Source organism: Sinocyclocheilus rhinocerous, unplaced genomic scaffold (assembly GCF_001515625.1).
Source record: "Sinocyclocheilus rhinocerous isolate Xijiao unplaced genomic scaffold, SAMN03320098_v1.1 scaffold645, whole genome shotgun sequence".
In the NCBI taxonomy this organism is placed as follows: Eukaryota; Metazoa; Chordata; class Actinopteri; order Cypriniformes; family Cyprinidae; genus Sinocyclocheilus; species Sinocyclocheilus rhinocerous.
This window is the reverse complement of record NW_015630037.1, coordinates 218,636-231,887: the sequence shown is the minus strand read 5'-3', so window position 1 is coordinate 231,887 and position 13,252 is coordinate 218,636. Positions and strand designations below refer to the sequence as shown.

General features: G+C 34.9%; 1 protein-coding gene across 1 annotated transcript in view; it reads right to left on the bottom strand.

The window, feature by feature from the left end:
- LOC107739845 (DENN domain-containing protein 4B) overlaps positions 1-13,252 on the bottom strand; it is a 53,498-nt gene that overhangs the window by 24,481 nt on the left and 15,765 nt on the right. The window contains 13 exon segments of the mRNA XM_016552056.1: positions 1,596-1,739; positions 1,819-1,963; positions 2,912-3,040; positions 3,260-3,562; positions 4,083-4,348; positions 5,605-5,820; positions 5,907-6,007; positions 6,727-6,902; positions 10,181-10,325; positions 10,404-10,462; positions 10,557-10,623; positions 11,976-12,217; positions 12,516-12,685. Of these exon segments, the coding sequence (XP_016407542.1) occupies positions 1,596-1,739; positions 1,819-1,963; positions 2,912-3,040; positions 3,260-3,562; positions 4,083-4,348; positions 5,605-5,820; positions 5,907-6,007; positions 6,727-6,902; positions 10,181-10,325; positions 10,404-10,462; positions 10,557-10,623; positions 11,976-12,217; positions 12,516-12,685 (2,163 nt within the window).

Genomic DNA, 13,252 nt, shown 5'->3' with positions numbered 1-13,252 from the left:
AAATATTGAGAAAATCATCTTTAAAGTTGTTCAAATGAAGTTCTTAGCAATGCATATTACTAATCAAAAATTTAGTTTTGATATATTTACGGTAGGAAATTTACAAAATATCTTCATGGAACATGATCTTTACTTAATATCCTAATGATTTTTGGCATAAAAGAAAAATTGATAATTTTGACCCATACAATGTATTGTTGGCTACTGTTTCTGACGTCTACAACTAAAACGTCAGAAACAGGAAGACCAGACGCGAGTCTCGATTATCAGTAGGGCTGTAACGATTCACTCAGCTCACGATTCGATTTGATTCACGATTTTGATTTCAAGATCTGATTTTCTCACAATTTTTTTCAACAAAATGAGATTGAAGACAAATTATACAGTAAATGAAAAGGTGTCCTTTTATTAGGCTATTGCTGCACGCTTCTTTGTGAAATTGAAATATAACAAAACTAAACTGAAATTTTAAAACAAACCCCAAATCAAATAAGTAAGAAAATTAGAGGCAACCACTGCATTTTAATCATGATCCAAACAAAGATGCAGCATACATGCAGTTTTTAATCTAAATTAGATTGCATAATTTCGAAGTTTGAAGCAAAAACAGAATGGTCTGACTGTAAAACTACTAGCAGTGTAACTATTCACTCATTTTCTCGATGCATCGATTACAAACCCTGACGATGCATATGCACTTTAATTGTGAGGAAGTACACTGCAGGTACACTTTAAATATCTTGCATTTAAAGACTGATATAATTCATACAGTCCTCATCAATAGTGACATTAAAACACATTTTAGGCTTAATATTAAGAAATGTGCATTGTGCACAAGTAGCTACTCCAAATAAAGTTTAATTATAATTTTTATATTAGTAAGTCTCAAGCGATATGTCAAAGAATGTATTAATAGATTTGAACTATACTTAGTTTGAAATAAATGTATTTAAAATGCATTATTTTTTACTAGGGTAAATGCCATATGTCATGCCATTACATCATTAAACTAACATCTAACAATTGACAAAAGTGCCCTCTGACGAAGTATATAAAGAATTTAGAGGAAGCATTTTAATAATCCTGTGATTGCACTTAAAGAATGTAGAATCGAATCGCATCGAATTTAACTGTGAATCGTCTCGAATCGAATCGTTCTGAATTTGCAAAAATCGCTCTTGAATCGAATCGAAACCCTATGAATCGCGAATCGAATCGATTCGTTGTTTACCCAAAGATTCACAGCCCTAGAAACTACACATAAAACATATCTGAAGGAAACAGCAGACGTGCTGAATGAGACGCAGCGCTGTAAACAAAGCAGCGCTGCGCTTATGAACAGCAATGATACAGTGTTTCCTTGGTTACCGCTGTAAACAAAGCAGCGCTGCGCTTATGAACAGCAATGATACAGGGCAAGATGAAAAGAAAATACCATCTAAACTTTTCTAAAGACAGTCAGTTCCCCTCAGAAACACATTCATATAAACGCCTACCCCAATTGTATCGCGATTTGTTTGGCATCTCAACCGTTTTGAATCGATTTTCAACCGGCTCGCGGTTCATTGTTACACCCCTAATTATCAGTCACTCACTGCCTCCTGACGCCTGAACGCTGCTCAGACTGTTGCTCTTGGCCAGACTCGTCAGCGATTCGTGGCTCGAGCTTTCACTCAACCCGCTCCAGCTGGACTGACGAATCAGAGCCAAGTGGGGGCGGGGCTTGGACAGTACGTCTTCTGTAAACAGAAGCAGAATGTGAGAATGTGACGCTGCTGACAGCTGTCAATCACGCGCTGGAGGCGGGGCATCTCTGACCTGCGGGGGTGCTGAATGATGCGCTCCTCTGCTGCTGTTTGATTGGCTGCCTGAACTGAGCCACGGCCAATACCACGTTACGCAGCTTCGCCCAGCGAAGACGCCCTCCCTGATTGGTGGATGGCCATTTGCTCTCTAGCACCGCCTACAGACGGCAGAATAAAACACACACGCATGAGTAAAGACAAGACTTTCATCTGTACGTTATATCAGGGATTCCCAAACTCTTCCATCAGCCGAACCTCTTTGAGCTTATGCATCTCCTTAAAGACTCCCTAAGATTTTGAGTTCAAGTTTCAGTAATTTAACAACACATTCACATGTTCATAGCTCTCTTGGTTAATGGTCACATGACATGCAGCTAAACATAACTCATCTTTTTTAGTAAGTGTTTTACTTTGATTTGATTTTAAAAACATTTATCTTAAATTTGCATTTTTATGATCTAATTAATTTTACTAAATGCTTTTTTGGGTGTTTTTATTTTATAATTATTTATTTATGTTAATTTTACATTTTTATGATTTCATTAATTCTAGTAAATTTTTCTGGTGTTTTTTATTTTTAAATTATGTATTTTAATTTGACATTTTTATTATTTAAAATTTAGTACTTGTTTTTTTAAATGATTAATTTATTTTTATTTTATTTTTTATATTTTTATAACTTATTACAATTTTAGCAAATATTTTTGGTGGCTTTTATTTTTACATTAATTATTTATTCCAATTTTACATTTTTATGATTTAATTTTTAGCAAGTGTTTTTTTTTTATTGTTGTTTTTTTTTAATTATTTATCTGTTTTAATTTTACATTTTTATGATTGAATTAATTTTAGTAAATGTTTCGTTTTTTATTAAATTATTTTAATATTACATTTTTATTATATGAAAAATAGTGTAATGTTTTTTGATCATTTTTAATTTAAAACCATTTTATCACAATTTTAGATTTTTAGATTTTAGATTAGATTTGAAAATGATTCATTTAAATTGTATATTTTTATAATTTAATGAATTATCAGCTTTTCATCAACTCATGAACCCCGGTTTGGGAAGCCCTGTGTGATCTCATTAATATGAAGTACGTCACTTTATTGTAGTATCCGTATGTGATGGTGTTGGGTGTAATTCCCGCCCGCTTCATCTCCAGCAGAACTCTGACCGCGAGAACCGGCTGACCGTACTGACCGCACAGCTGCATGAGGATACGGTAACACACCTGCGACACACACACACATCAGGAGCGAGACAAACTACAACACACTTACTGCGTCTACATCATATCACTAGTGCATTATACAATACAGATCGATTCAAAATCTGTGTTTGTGTGTGCGCGTGTGTGTATGTGTGTTGTGTGTGTGTGTGTGTGTCTGTGTTTGTGTCTGTGTGTGTGATAGTGTGTGATTGTGATAGTGTGTGTGTGTGTGTCTCTGACCTCGTCTGGCAGCACCACCTTGCGTGTCTCCATGTGTTTGAGCACCTCGTATGCGGCGTGCAGCGCTCGGACTTTAGTGCTCTCTGCTCTGACGAATGTTGGTAAGCAGATGAACCAGAGTCCGTAGCAGTGACCCAGCAGGCATTTGGACCACATCTCCGGCACCGTCGAAACCGTGAACATGTACTTGCGTGCTTTCATGTTGTCATGTCTTATGTGAACACGCGGCTTATGAGTATTCTTATTAGCTGCGTGTTCGTGTCTTGTTTTGTTCAAGCACATGGCTTGTGATTGTTTTGCTGGCTATGTGCTTGTGTTTTTGTTTCGTGTGAGCACATGGCTTTTTGTCTTTGTTTTCTGTGTGCCATGTGCTCTCAAGTCTATTGTCTTGACCCCGCCAATCTTGTTTCCTGATTATTGGTTAATTTGCCTCACCTGTGTTTCCCTCATTACCCTCCTCATTTGCTCCCTATTTATTCTCCTTGTGTTTGCAGTCCTGGGCCAGTTCGTCATCGCATGTATCCTGTCATGTCCTGTCTGCCTTGCCAAGCCTGGTTACCAGCCTGTTTTCCCCTACGGAGTAGTTTTGGTTTGTTTTGTTTTATTTTTGCAAATAAAAGCCCATTCTCCTGCATCAGTGAGTCCTCACCTCATCCCTTCATCCCCTACCCTGACAAAAAGTGGCAGAACGGAACGTTATTGAAGATGACATCACTGAATTCAATGATGAACTGCCTTTAACTGAAAATTGAGTGTTTACTATTGTCCTTCTGCATTATTGACACACTATTTTCCTATTTAATACTGTACAGCTGCTTTTGACACAATCTGTATTGTTATAAGCGCTTGATAAATAAAGGTGACTTGACACAGACACACACAGGTGATACAGGAGCGATCTGATTGGCCGCTGCGGTCAGGTGACTGCAGGTGAGCGTCTGACCTTCTGCACGCACTCGTCGAAGAACTCGAGGCAGCCGTGGCGGTCGCTGACGAACGAACACTCCTCGATGAACTGCGTGAACATCTGCGTCTTTGTGAGCTGCGTGTAAAACTTCTGCTGCGTTCGATCGCGAGACTTCAGGAACCCTGAGAAACACCCGGAGAAAACCATCAACCGTCATCTGCTGAATCAAACCAATGTTTCTTACTAATTATAGGCTGCTGGTTCCAGAAATAGTGTCTGTTTTGCTCTTTCACAACACACTTTCTCACTAAACATGATATCATTTTGTAGCATTTTAGTTTTTGAGAATCATTGGTGTGTGTGAATTAATCTTGTATTATCTCCTAATCAGCAGAAAAACACACAAACACATGATTCCTGTCTGAATCGGAGCCACAGTACAACCATCAGATCAATTCTCGGTCCGTTTTCACATGCACGACATTATTTAATATCTAATCCTGATTTCAAGGACAGAATTATGATCCAGAGACAGAAGAAAACGCAAACATGAGCAGATGTTTCTGCTGTTACTGCAGCCAAACAGACACAGAAAAGCTTTTTATTTATAAACTTGTGTTTTTGTATTAAATGACGTATTTTAAAATTTTTCCACTCCTTTGCAGAAGTTAAATGATTCATTTTGAATGCTTTTTGTCATTAAATGCAAAACTTCAGACATTTGACAGCTTTTATCTTTATAAGTGCATTGGCTGATGTAATTTTAATAATGTAATTTAATAATGTATATTAATGCATAATCTAATTTATAATTTGAACAATTCTTATTTTAAGATAACATTTTATTTTTACATTTATATATTTTTATTTATTTCTAATTTTAGTTAAATTAAAAAAAACAATTTTTATTGTTTTGTCCCTTATATTCGTTTTTTTATGTCTATATAGTTTTTATTCTATTTTAAATTGTAGTTTTAGCTATTTAGTTTCTGCAACTGAATAAAAAATGAAAAATTGCGACTTTTTTCTCACAATTTTGCATTTTTTCTCGCAATTTTGAGATATAAACTCACAACTGCTAGTTTTAAAATCCAATTCTGAGAGGAAAAAAGATTATTTTCTTACAATTGCTTTTTTTTTTTTATTATTGCATGATATAAATTTGCAATCCTGAGAAATAAAGTTGCAACTGTAAGAAAATACTAGTCTTTCTTCCCCTCAGAATTGGACTTTATAACTCGCAATTACGAGTTTATATCTCACAATTCTGAGAAAAAGTCACAGTGAACTTTTTTCATTAGTTTATTCAGTGTTGGAAACAGACTTCCATAACTTTTAGTTAGTTCGTGAAGTTAAACTAAATAAAAATGTTGCCATGGCAACCAGCTGAAATAAAACGGGTTTCACTGATACTTCTGAAGGGTGTTTGTGTCCTGACCCTGCAGGTGGAAGAGCGAGCTGCAGTCCGTGGTTCGGTCGGAGGGCGCTTGTGTGATGGGCAGCAGGAAGGATCGGTATCCTCTCAGCAAACAGCTCATGAAGCGCAGGAACGCCTCCTGGATCTCCAGCTCCAGCTGCTTCTGACGGCCGTAGATCAGATCGTAATCCGTCAGCAGGAACTCCAGCGTGGCCTCCTCCTGACCCGGAGTATAGACTGATGGACCGAGAGAGAGCGTGTGAGGACAGGAAGTGACATCATCAGTCAGAATGTGTGTGTGTGTGTGTGAGACGCTCACTCACTCTTCTCCAGAGTTTTGTGCAGGTTGGACAGAGAGTTCAGCAGGATTTTCCCATGTTTCCTCGGCAAAGACCTCCAGGACAGAGGCTTCTTATCTTCAGACCTGGAGACGAAAATACTGTATTAATACAGTATATACATACTAATACAGTGATAAGATATATAATAATATATACAGTATTATCAAAATTAATGTAAAAATTGTGAAATATTATTCTAATGTAAACCAGCAGTTTTCTATGTGAATATCTGTTAAACTGTAATTTATTTCTGTGATGCGCAGCTGTATTTTCAGCATCATTACTCCAGTCTTCAGTGTCACATGATCTTCAGAAATCATAATAATATGCTGATTATTAGAAACATTTCTGATTATTATCAATGTTGAAAATACTGTGATGCATTTTATTTTTCAGGATTCACAGATGAATAGAAATTTAAAAAGAACAGCGTGTATTTAAAATAGAAATCTTTTGTTGCATTATACAGTTTTTTTCAACTGCTTACACACATTTTCAAAACTTTGCCTCTTTTTTTCAAAACTTTACAGAGAAATCCAAGAACTGCACACAAAATGCAAAAAGCCTCGCATCTCTTGCAAAACGAAGCACTGCATTCAAAATAATAGAGATTTGTGTTGTGTTTTGCAAAAAGGTGTTTTATGAAATGAAAAAGTCAAAGACCGAGAATCAGTGTATGGTTTTGCAGATTTGGTGTGTGCTTCTGCTGTTTGAGTGTCAGCTTTCAGAAACTGTGTGACGAGTGAAGAGTTAGTGTGTAAGCAGCTGTAAAAAGTGTAACTGTGTTCACAGGAAGACTCACTGGAAGATGGTGTTGGTGTCCAGATCCACACACACCACGTCAGTCGGCGGATCGTAAAGCTCGAAGTAGCTGGAGTGGACGCCCACGATGAAGGGCATGGGCGCGCACAACACATCTGCCATCCGCAGCGGACACAGCGGGATATACGGACAGTGCCAGCGCAGAGGAAACGGCATCTGACACAGGAAACGACCGTCACATGACCGGCAGAGACAGGAAGTCACACCGACTGATGAACTTACACTGGCACTCAGGGATGCATGAGAATGGCTAAACGATAAATCTCTACACTGCAAAAAGTGCTTTTCTTACTTCGATTTTTTGTCTCGTTTCCAGCCAAGATATCTAAACATTCTTAAATCAAAGATTTTCTAGACAAGTCAAAATTAGGTGAGTTTTTGATTTGATTTAAGAATTTTTTTTTGATATCTTGGCTGGAAACAAGACAAAAAATCGAAGTAAGAAAAGCACTTTCAGAAATCAAGAAAACATCAACTCGAGTGGTTTGATGTGAAAGAAGCAGAGATCAATAAACTCAAAGTTACACGTTTGTTGATGTTTTCAGATCATCAGCACTTTTTATATACTTTTATGTATTTGCAGTGAACTGACTGGATTTATTTTTCTATTAGATCAGTGATTCTGAACCGGGAGCCTCAAGAAGAATTAAAATAATTTAAAATAAGACAAAACAAAGTTTAAAACATTAAAAAAAAAATCAAAATGTAATTTGAATAAATTCTTATTTTATTTTATTTTGAATTTTTTTTGTTTAATTTTAATTTAGTTTTTAAACTATGTTTTTAAAGAATATTTTTAAGTTTTTTTTTTTTTTTTACATTTTAAAAAATGTGATTTCTAGACCTAAAATACCAAAATAAACAAAATATTAAAAATTCATGGAAGTTTCTTATTAATTTGCTTATTGTAAATAAAAATACATATATATATATTTTTTTTTTTTTCAAAATTCTTATCTAGTAATCAAGTTTAAAACATTAAAAAAATCCAAATGTAATTTGAATAAATTCTTATTTTAATTAATTTTGAATTTTTTTGTTTAATTTTAATTTAGTTTAATTTGTTTTTTAAGAATATTTTAAAGTTTTTTTTCTTAATTTTTAAAAATGTGATTTCTAGACCTAAAATACCAAAAATACCAAAATAAACAAAATATTAAAAATTCATGGAAGTTTTTTATTAATTTGCTTATTGTAAATAAAAATACATATATATATTTTTTTTCCAAAATTCTTATCTAGTAATCAAGTTTAAAACATAAAATAAATCAAAATGTAATTTGAATAAATTCTTATTTTAATTAATTTAGAATTTTTTTGTTTAATTTTAATTTAGTTTTTAAACTATGTTTTTAAAGAATATTTTTAAGTTTTTTTTTTTTTTTTACATTTTAAAAAATGTGATTTCTAGACCTAAAATACCAAAATAAACAAAATATTAAAAATTCATGGAAGTTTCTTATTAATTTGCTTATTGTAAATAAAAATACATATATATTTTTTTTTTCCAAAATTCTTATCTAGTAATCAAGTTTAAAACATAAAATAAATCAAAATGTAATTTGAATAAATTCTTATTTTAATTAATTTAGAATTTTTTTGTTTAATTTTAATTTAGTTTAATTAGTTTTTTAAGAATATTTGTAAGTTTTTTTTTCTTAATTTTTAAAATTGTGATTTCTAGACCTAAAATACCAAAAATACCAAAATAAACAAAATATAAAAAATTCATGGAAGTTTTTTATTAATTTGCTTATTGTAAATAATAAAAAAATATATATAAATAAATTTTAAAAAATTATATATATATACAAAAATTTTATCTAGTAATCATGATCAAATGGATTAAAACAAATAATTTTATTAATTTTTAATAAAAAAAATTAAAATGTCATTTGATCTTAATTCTTGTTAATAATTGATTGTTAATTAATTATTAGTTTAATATTGATTTAATGTTTTATTTATTTTTTAAAAAACTGTGATTTTTATTTAAACCTTCACATTTCTGAACAAGTTATTTTATTATATGTTAAAAATCACTGTTCAGTAATCATGATCAACTGGATGATCCACCTGGTCAAAAAGAGCAAGAACAATCAGCTCTTCAAACTTCTAGAATCACACTGAATTATTTTAACCTACGGACCGTCTACGTTTCAGTAAATAGAATAGCAGCTTTACAGCTGAAGCACCAGAGGAAATATATAATATAACTCCAGCTAACAGTTTTCAGATCATCAGCGCTTTTTCAGTATTGTAGAGAGAGTGTGTGAATGGTTTATGGGAAGATAAAGTAAACCAGTAGGCAATGCATTGATTTAACCTGTTAACTGTTGGTTCCACTTTTTGAGCATAGACCTGAAAATGACATTTCCAACTTAAATTGTTATAAATTGTGCTTTGGAGCACAGACTTAAGGTTGTCTCTTTTTAAAGAAGACACTTGGCAGATTATTGTACAAGTGAAAAAAGTTATGGAAGTTTAAGTTTATGAAAATATAAAATGTAAAAATTAAAATATTTATATTTGACATAAAATATATATTTTTACAAAACACGTTTTACTCTAAAACTAGAAAATTACAACCAAAAATCTGAACAAGTTGTGTTTCAAATTTGAAGTTGATATCTTAAAAAATGAGCTTTCGGTGAGATTTTGTTTGGACGCAGTACCAAGCTTTTCCACTAGATGACCATCAAACCCTATTAGTAACCATATAAGGGCGCCTTCATTTCCATATACGGTTTGAGTGATCCGAAACATGTTTTTCCATACTTTTCTCAATAATTATGAAGTAGACATCACATTCAGAAGTATTAAGGGCAGTATGGCAGTATTTGATTTCAATGCAACCTCTAAATAACACATAAAAGACATACGACGAGAACCTTAGGCCTATGTTACAGTTCACGCTGCATCAATAATAGAGAATCTATTGTTTTTTTCTTTATATTCAAAACACTTTTAGACCTTTTTGTCTCCTAAAATAGAATGGATGTTATCTTTTGAACACTTGACATGAATGGAGGTTTTTCATGATTTTTCATGATTTCATAACAGCATCACTATTGCAAAGTAAAGGTCAGAACTCGCTCTCCGACTCTGATGAGTACTCTTCTTGCAAATTAATAAATTACAGTTGCTCTGTAAAATATTTAAAAAAATTAGTCACCAAATATGAAAACTAGAGTCTTTAAGCTTTCAAACGATATATAGTTTGTCAAGATTACTTTAGGTTCAGACTAAGATATTAATGTTTAATACGTAATGAAAAGTGACAGTGAATAGGTTTTTAAGAGAAAACTTGATCTGAATAATGACACTGCTGTCTGAATCAGAACTGAAGCACAGTGGAGTTCCGTCACTGATTCGGTCCTCGTCTGTGTTGTATGAGGCGCTGTAGAGATGAGTGTGATGTGTGCTGGACTCACGGAGACGAGCGCTTCGCTGACGGACGTCAGAACATCGGGCCGCAGCGAGTGCAGCAGCAGCTTGTGTTCGGTCAGAACCGCCAGCAGCAGCGAACACGCGTTCTCAGGACCCAGATTCTGCAGCAGCTTCACAAAACTGGCCCCACTGAGAGCAGAGCATCAGCCAATCAGAACACAGAGCACAGACGCAGCAGCCAATCAGATCATCAGCAGAAGAACTCACCTGAGCGGCAGCGGAGATGACACGGGCTGACAGAGCAGCAGATTATCATACGAAGAGAGCTGAGGACACACAAACACACAGTTAATACACACTCTCTCTATCTCTCACACACACACACACAGTTAATACACACTCACACACACACACTCACACACACAGTTAATTCCGAGGACGCTGAGCGGACGGGAACGGGACGTTGTGCATGAAGCTTGAGATGTGCCTGCAGACAGATCACAGTTAACACGAGTCAGTTCATCTCTTTAAACCTCTTCAACATGAGTATTCACTGCACACAACATCATGACTTCAATTCAAGATTATTTATTCAGCTTCCATACGATGTATACATCTCAATTTCTAAAAATTGACCCATATGACTGGTTTTGTGCTCCAGCGTCTCTTATAATTATGGTTATAATAATTGTTATTTTAAAGAAAAAAATATTTCAATACAATATAATGAATTCAACAACAGGTAAACAAGTCTTGCCTTTTTTCATTCAATATTCTTGCAAATGTCACATTACAGAAATGTGATGCGGGTTTCACACTGACTCTAAATCAAGAAAATACATCCTTTAAAATACAGTTCAGCCAAAAACTGCCAAGAATTCTGTCATCATTCACTCATTCCAAACCGGTATGACTTTATTTCATCAGTGAAACACTAAAGAAGATATTTTACAGATCACTGACAAAATAATGGAAGCTTGTTTCAGCCACAGAAGAAAAAAAGAAAAAAAGTAATTGTGACTGTATCTCATAATTCTGACTTTATTCCTGCAATTATGAGAAAAAAGTCAGAACTGCTGGATATAAACTCAGAACTGTGAGTAAAAATGTAAGACTTGGAAGATAATAAGTAGAAATGACCTTTTTTATTTTTTATTCTGTGGTAGAAACAAATAAAAGCAGAACTGTGAGACGCAGAATTCAGAGGGTTAGTCTTTCAATTCTGTGTTGATATCTCAAACTTCTGACTTTTTCTCAGAACTGCGAAAAACAAAGTCACGATTAAAGATAAAAAGTTGCAATCACATTTTTTTTATTCCAATTCTGAAAATATCTTCTTTTGTGTACCAGTGTTCATTCTTTGACATTTTTAAAAATTTTGTTTCTAAACTTAAAAAAATTAAATCTCAAAAAGTCATAGAAGTTTTTTTTTAATATTATTATTAATCTGCTTACAGTATGTAAAAAAATATTTAAAAATTATTTTCAACATCCATCAACTGGATGATCAACTTAGTCAAGAAGATCAAGAACCCTGAACATAGTTTAGCTCTAGAATCACAAAATTCATTTTTTTAAATAATTTTAACCTACAGACAGTCCAAGTTTTAGTAAATAAAAAACACATCTATACAGAGATGCATAGATGGTCAAAAAGATGAATTAGAAAAAGCATCATTTCAACACTGATGTCAAGCACATTGTTAGAAGTTAAATGCAGTAAAAATCTAGTTCATGAAGTTATCCCAATAAATGAACAAGTCTCAGCAAATCAGAAAAGCCGTCACACAGGTCTGAGTGTCGTGATCAGTGGTGTGTTCAGGTGTGAGCATCACTCACTTCTCCAGCGGCAGCACATGCGGTCCAGAGATGGAGTATCTGTAGATGAAGGTGAGGAACTTCTGGAAGACGCTGAAGAAGGGCCAGTGTGAGAGAACGCAGATGCTCTTCTTGACCTGAACGCTGCGGTTGGTGATGGGCCGCCGGTCCACGACACTCAGCAGACCCAGACGCACACACTGACGCTCCGACAGAGACTCGCGCGGGTACGCCTCGTAGAACTGGATCGCAGCGCCGTACACCTGACCCACACACACACACGTTTGTTTCTGTGAATCGTGGGGACTTTCCATAGACTTCTATTACTTTTATACTGACCAAACAATATTTTCTATCCCCTAACCCTAAACCTACCCCTTACAGAAAACCTGTTTGCATTCTTACACTTTCAGATAAACATCATTTACTATTTTTAATCATTTTTTTCCCTCGTGGGGATCACAGGCCGCTAGAAATCTTTTGTAACATTATAAATGTCTTTACTGGCACTTTTGATTTTTTTTGTTAGTTGTTTTATGCTGAATAAGCAGTGGGACGGACCTTGTCTCCGGAGGCGCTAGTCAGGACGAAGGTGGAGAAGATGGGCAGCTGGTATTTAGTGTTGAGCGGCCAGCTCTCTACCGTCACACCCATCGGCAGACAGAAGACCGGAACAGAGTCCGGCAGCGGAAACGACTCCAGATCCTCCTCAGGATAGCGACTGATCAGACCTGAACACACACACACACAACACAGAGAGAGAGACACAAACACAGAGAGACACACACACACACACAAACACAGACACAAACACACACATTCAAAGAGAGAGAGACACATGTGCTTACAAACTCCAGACAGAGTGAGTGTGTGTGTGTGTGTGTGTGTGTGTGTGTCTATTAGTGTCTCTATTAGTGCTACTGGATCTTAGCGCTGGGTTCGACACTATCGACCACAACATTCTTTTGAATAGAGACTGTTATGCTGATGATACTCAGCTCTATATTTATTCGCGGCCCGGCGAAACATACCAATTTGAAAAACCAGCGGAATGCATAGTCGATATAAAAACTGGATGACGAGTAATTTCTCACTGCTAAATTCTGAAAAAACAGAGGTGTTAGTTATCGGATCTAAAACCTCCGCACGTAATAACCTAGAACACTGTCTAAGACTCGATGGCTGCTCTGTTAATTCTTCGTCATCAGTTAGGAACCTAGGTGTGCTATATGATAGCAATCTTTCCTTAGAAAGCCACGTTTCTAGCATTTGTAAAACTGCATTTTTCCATCTCAATA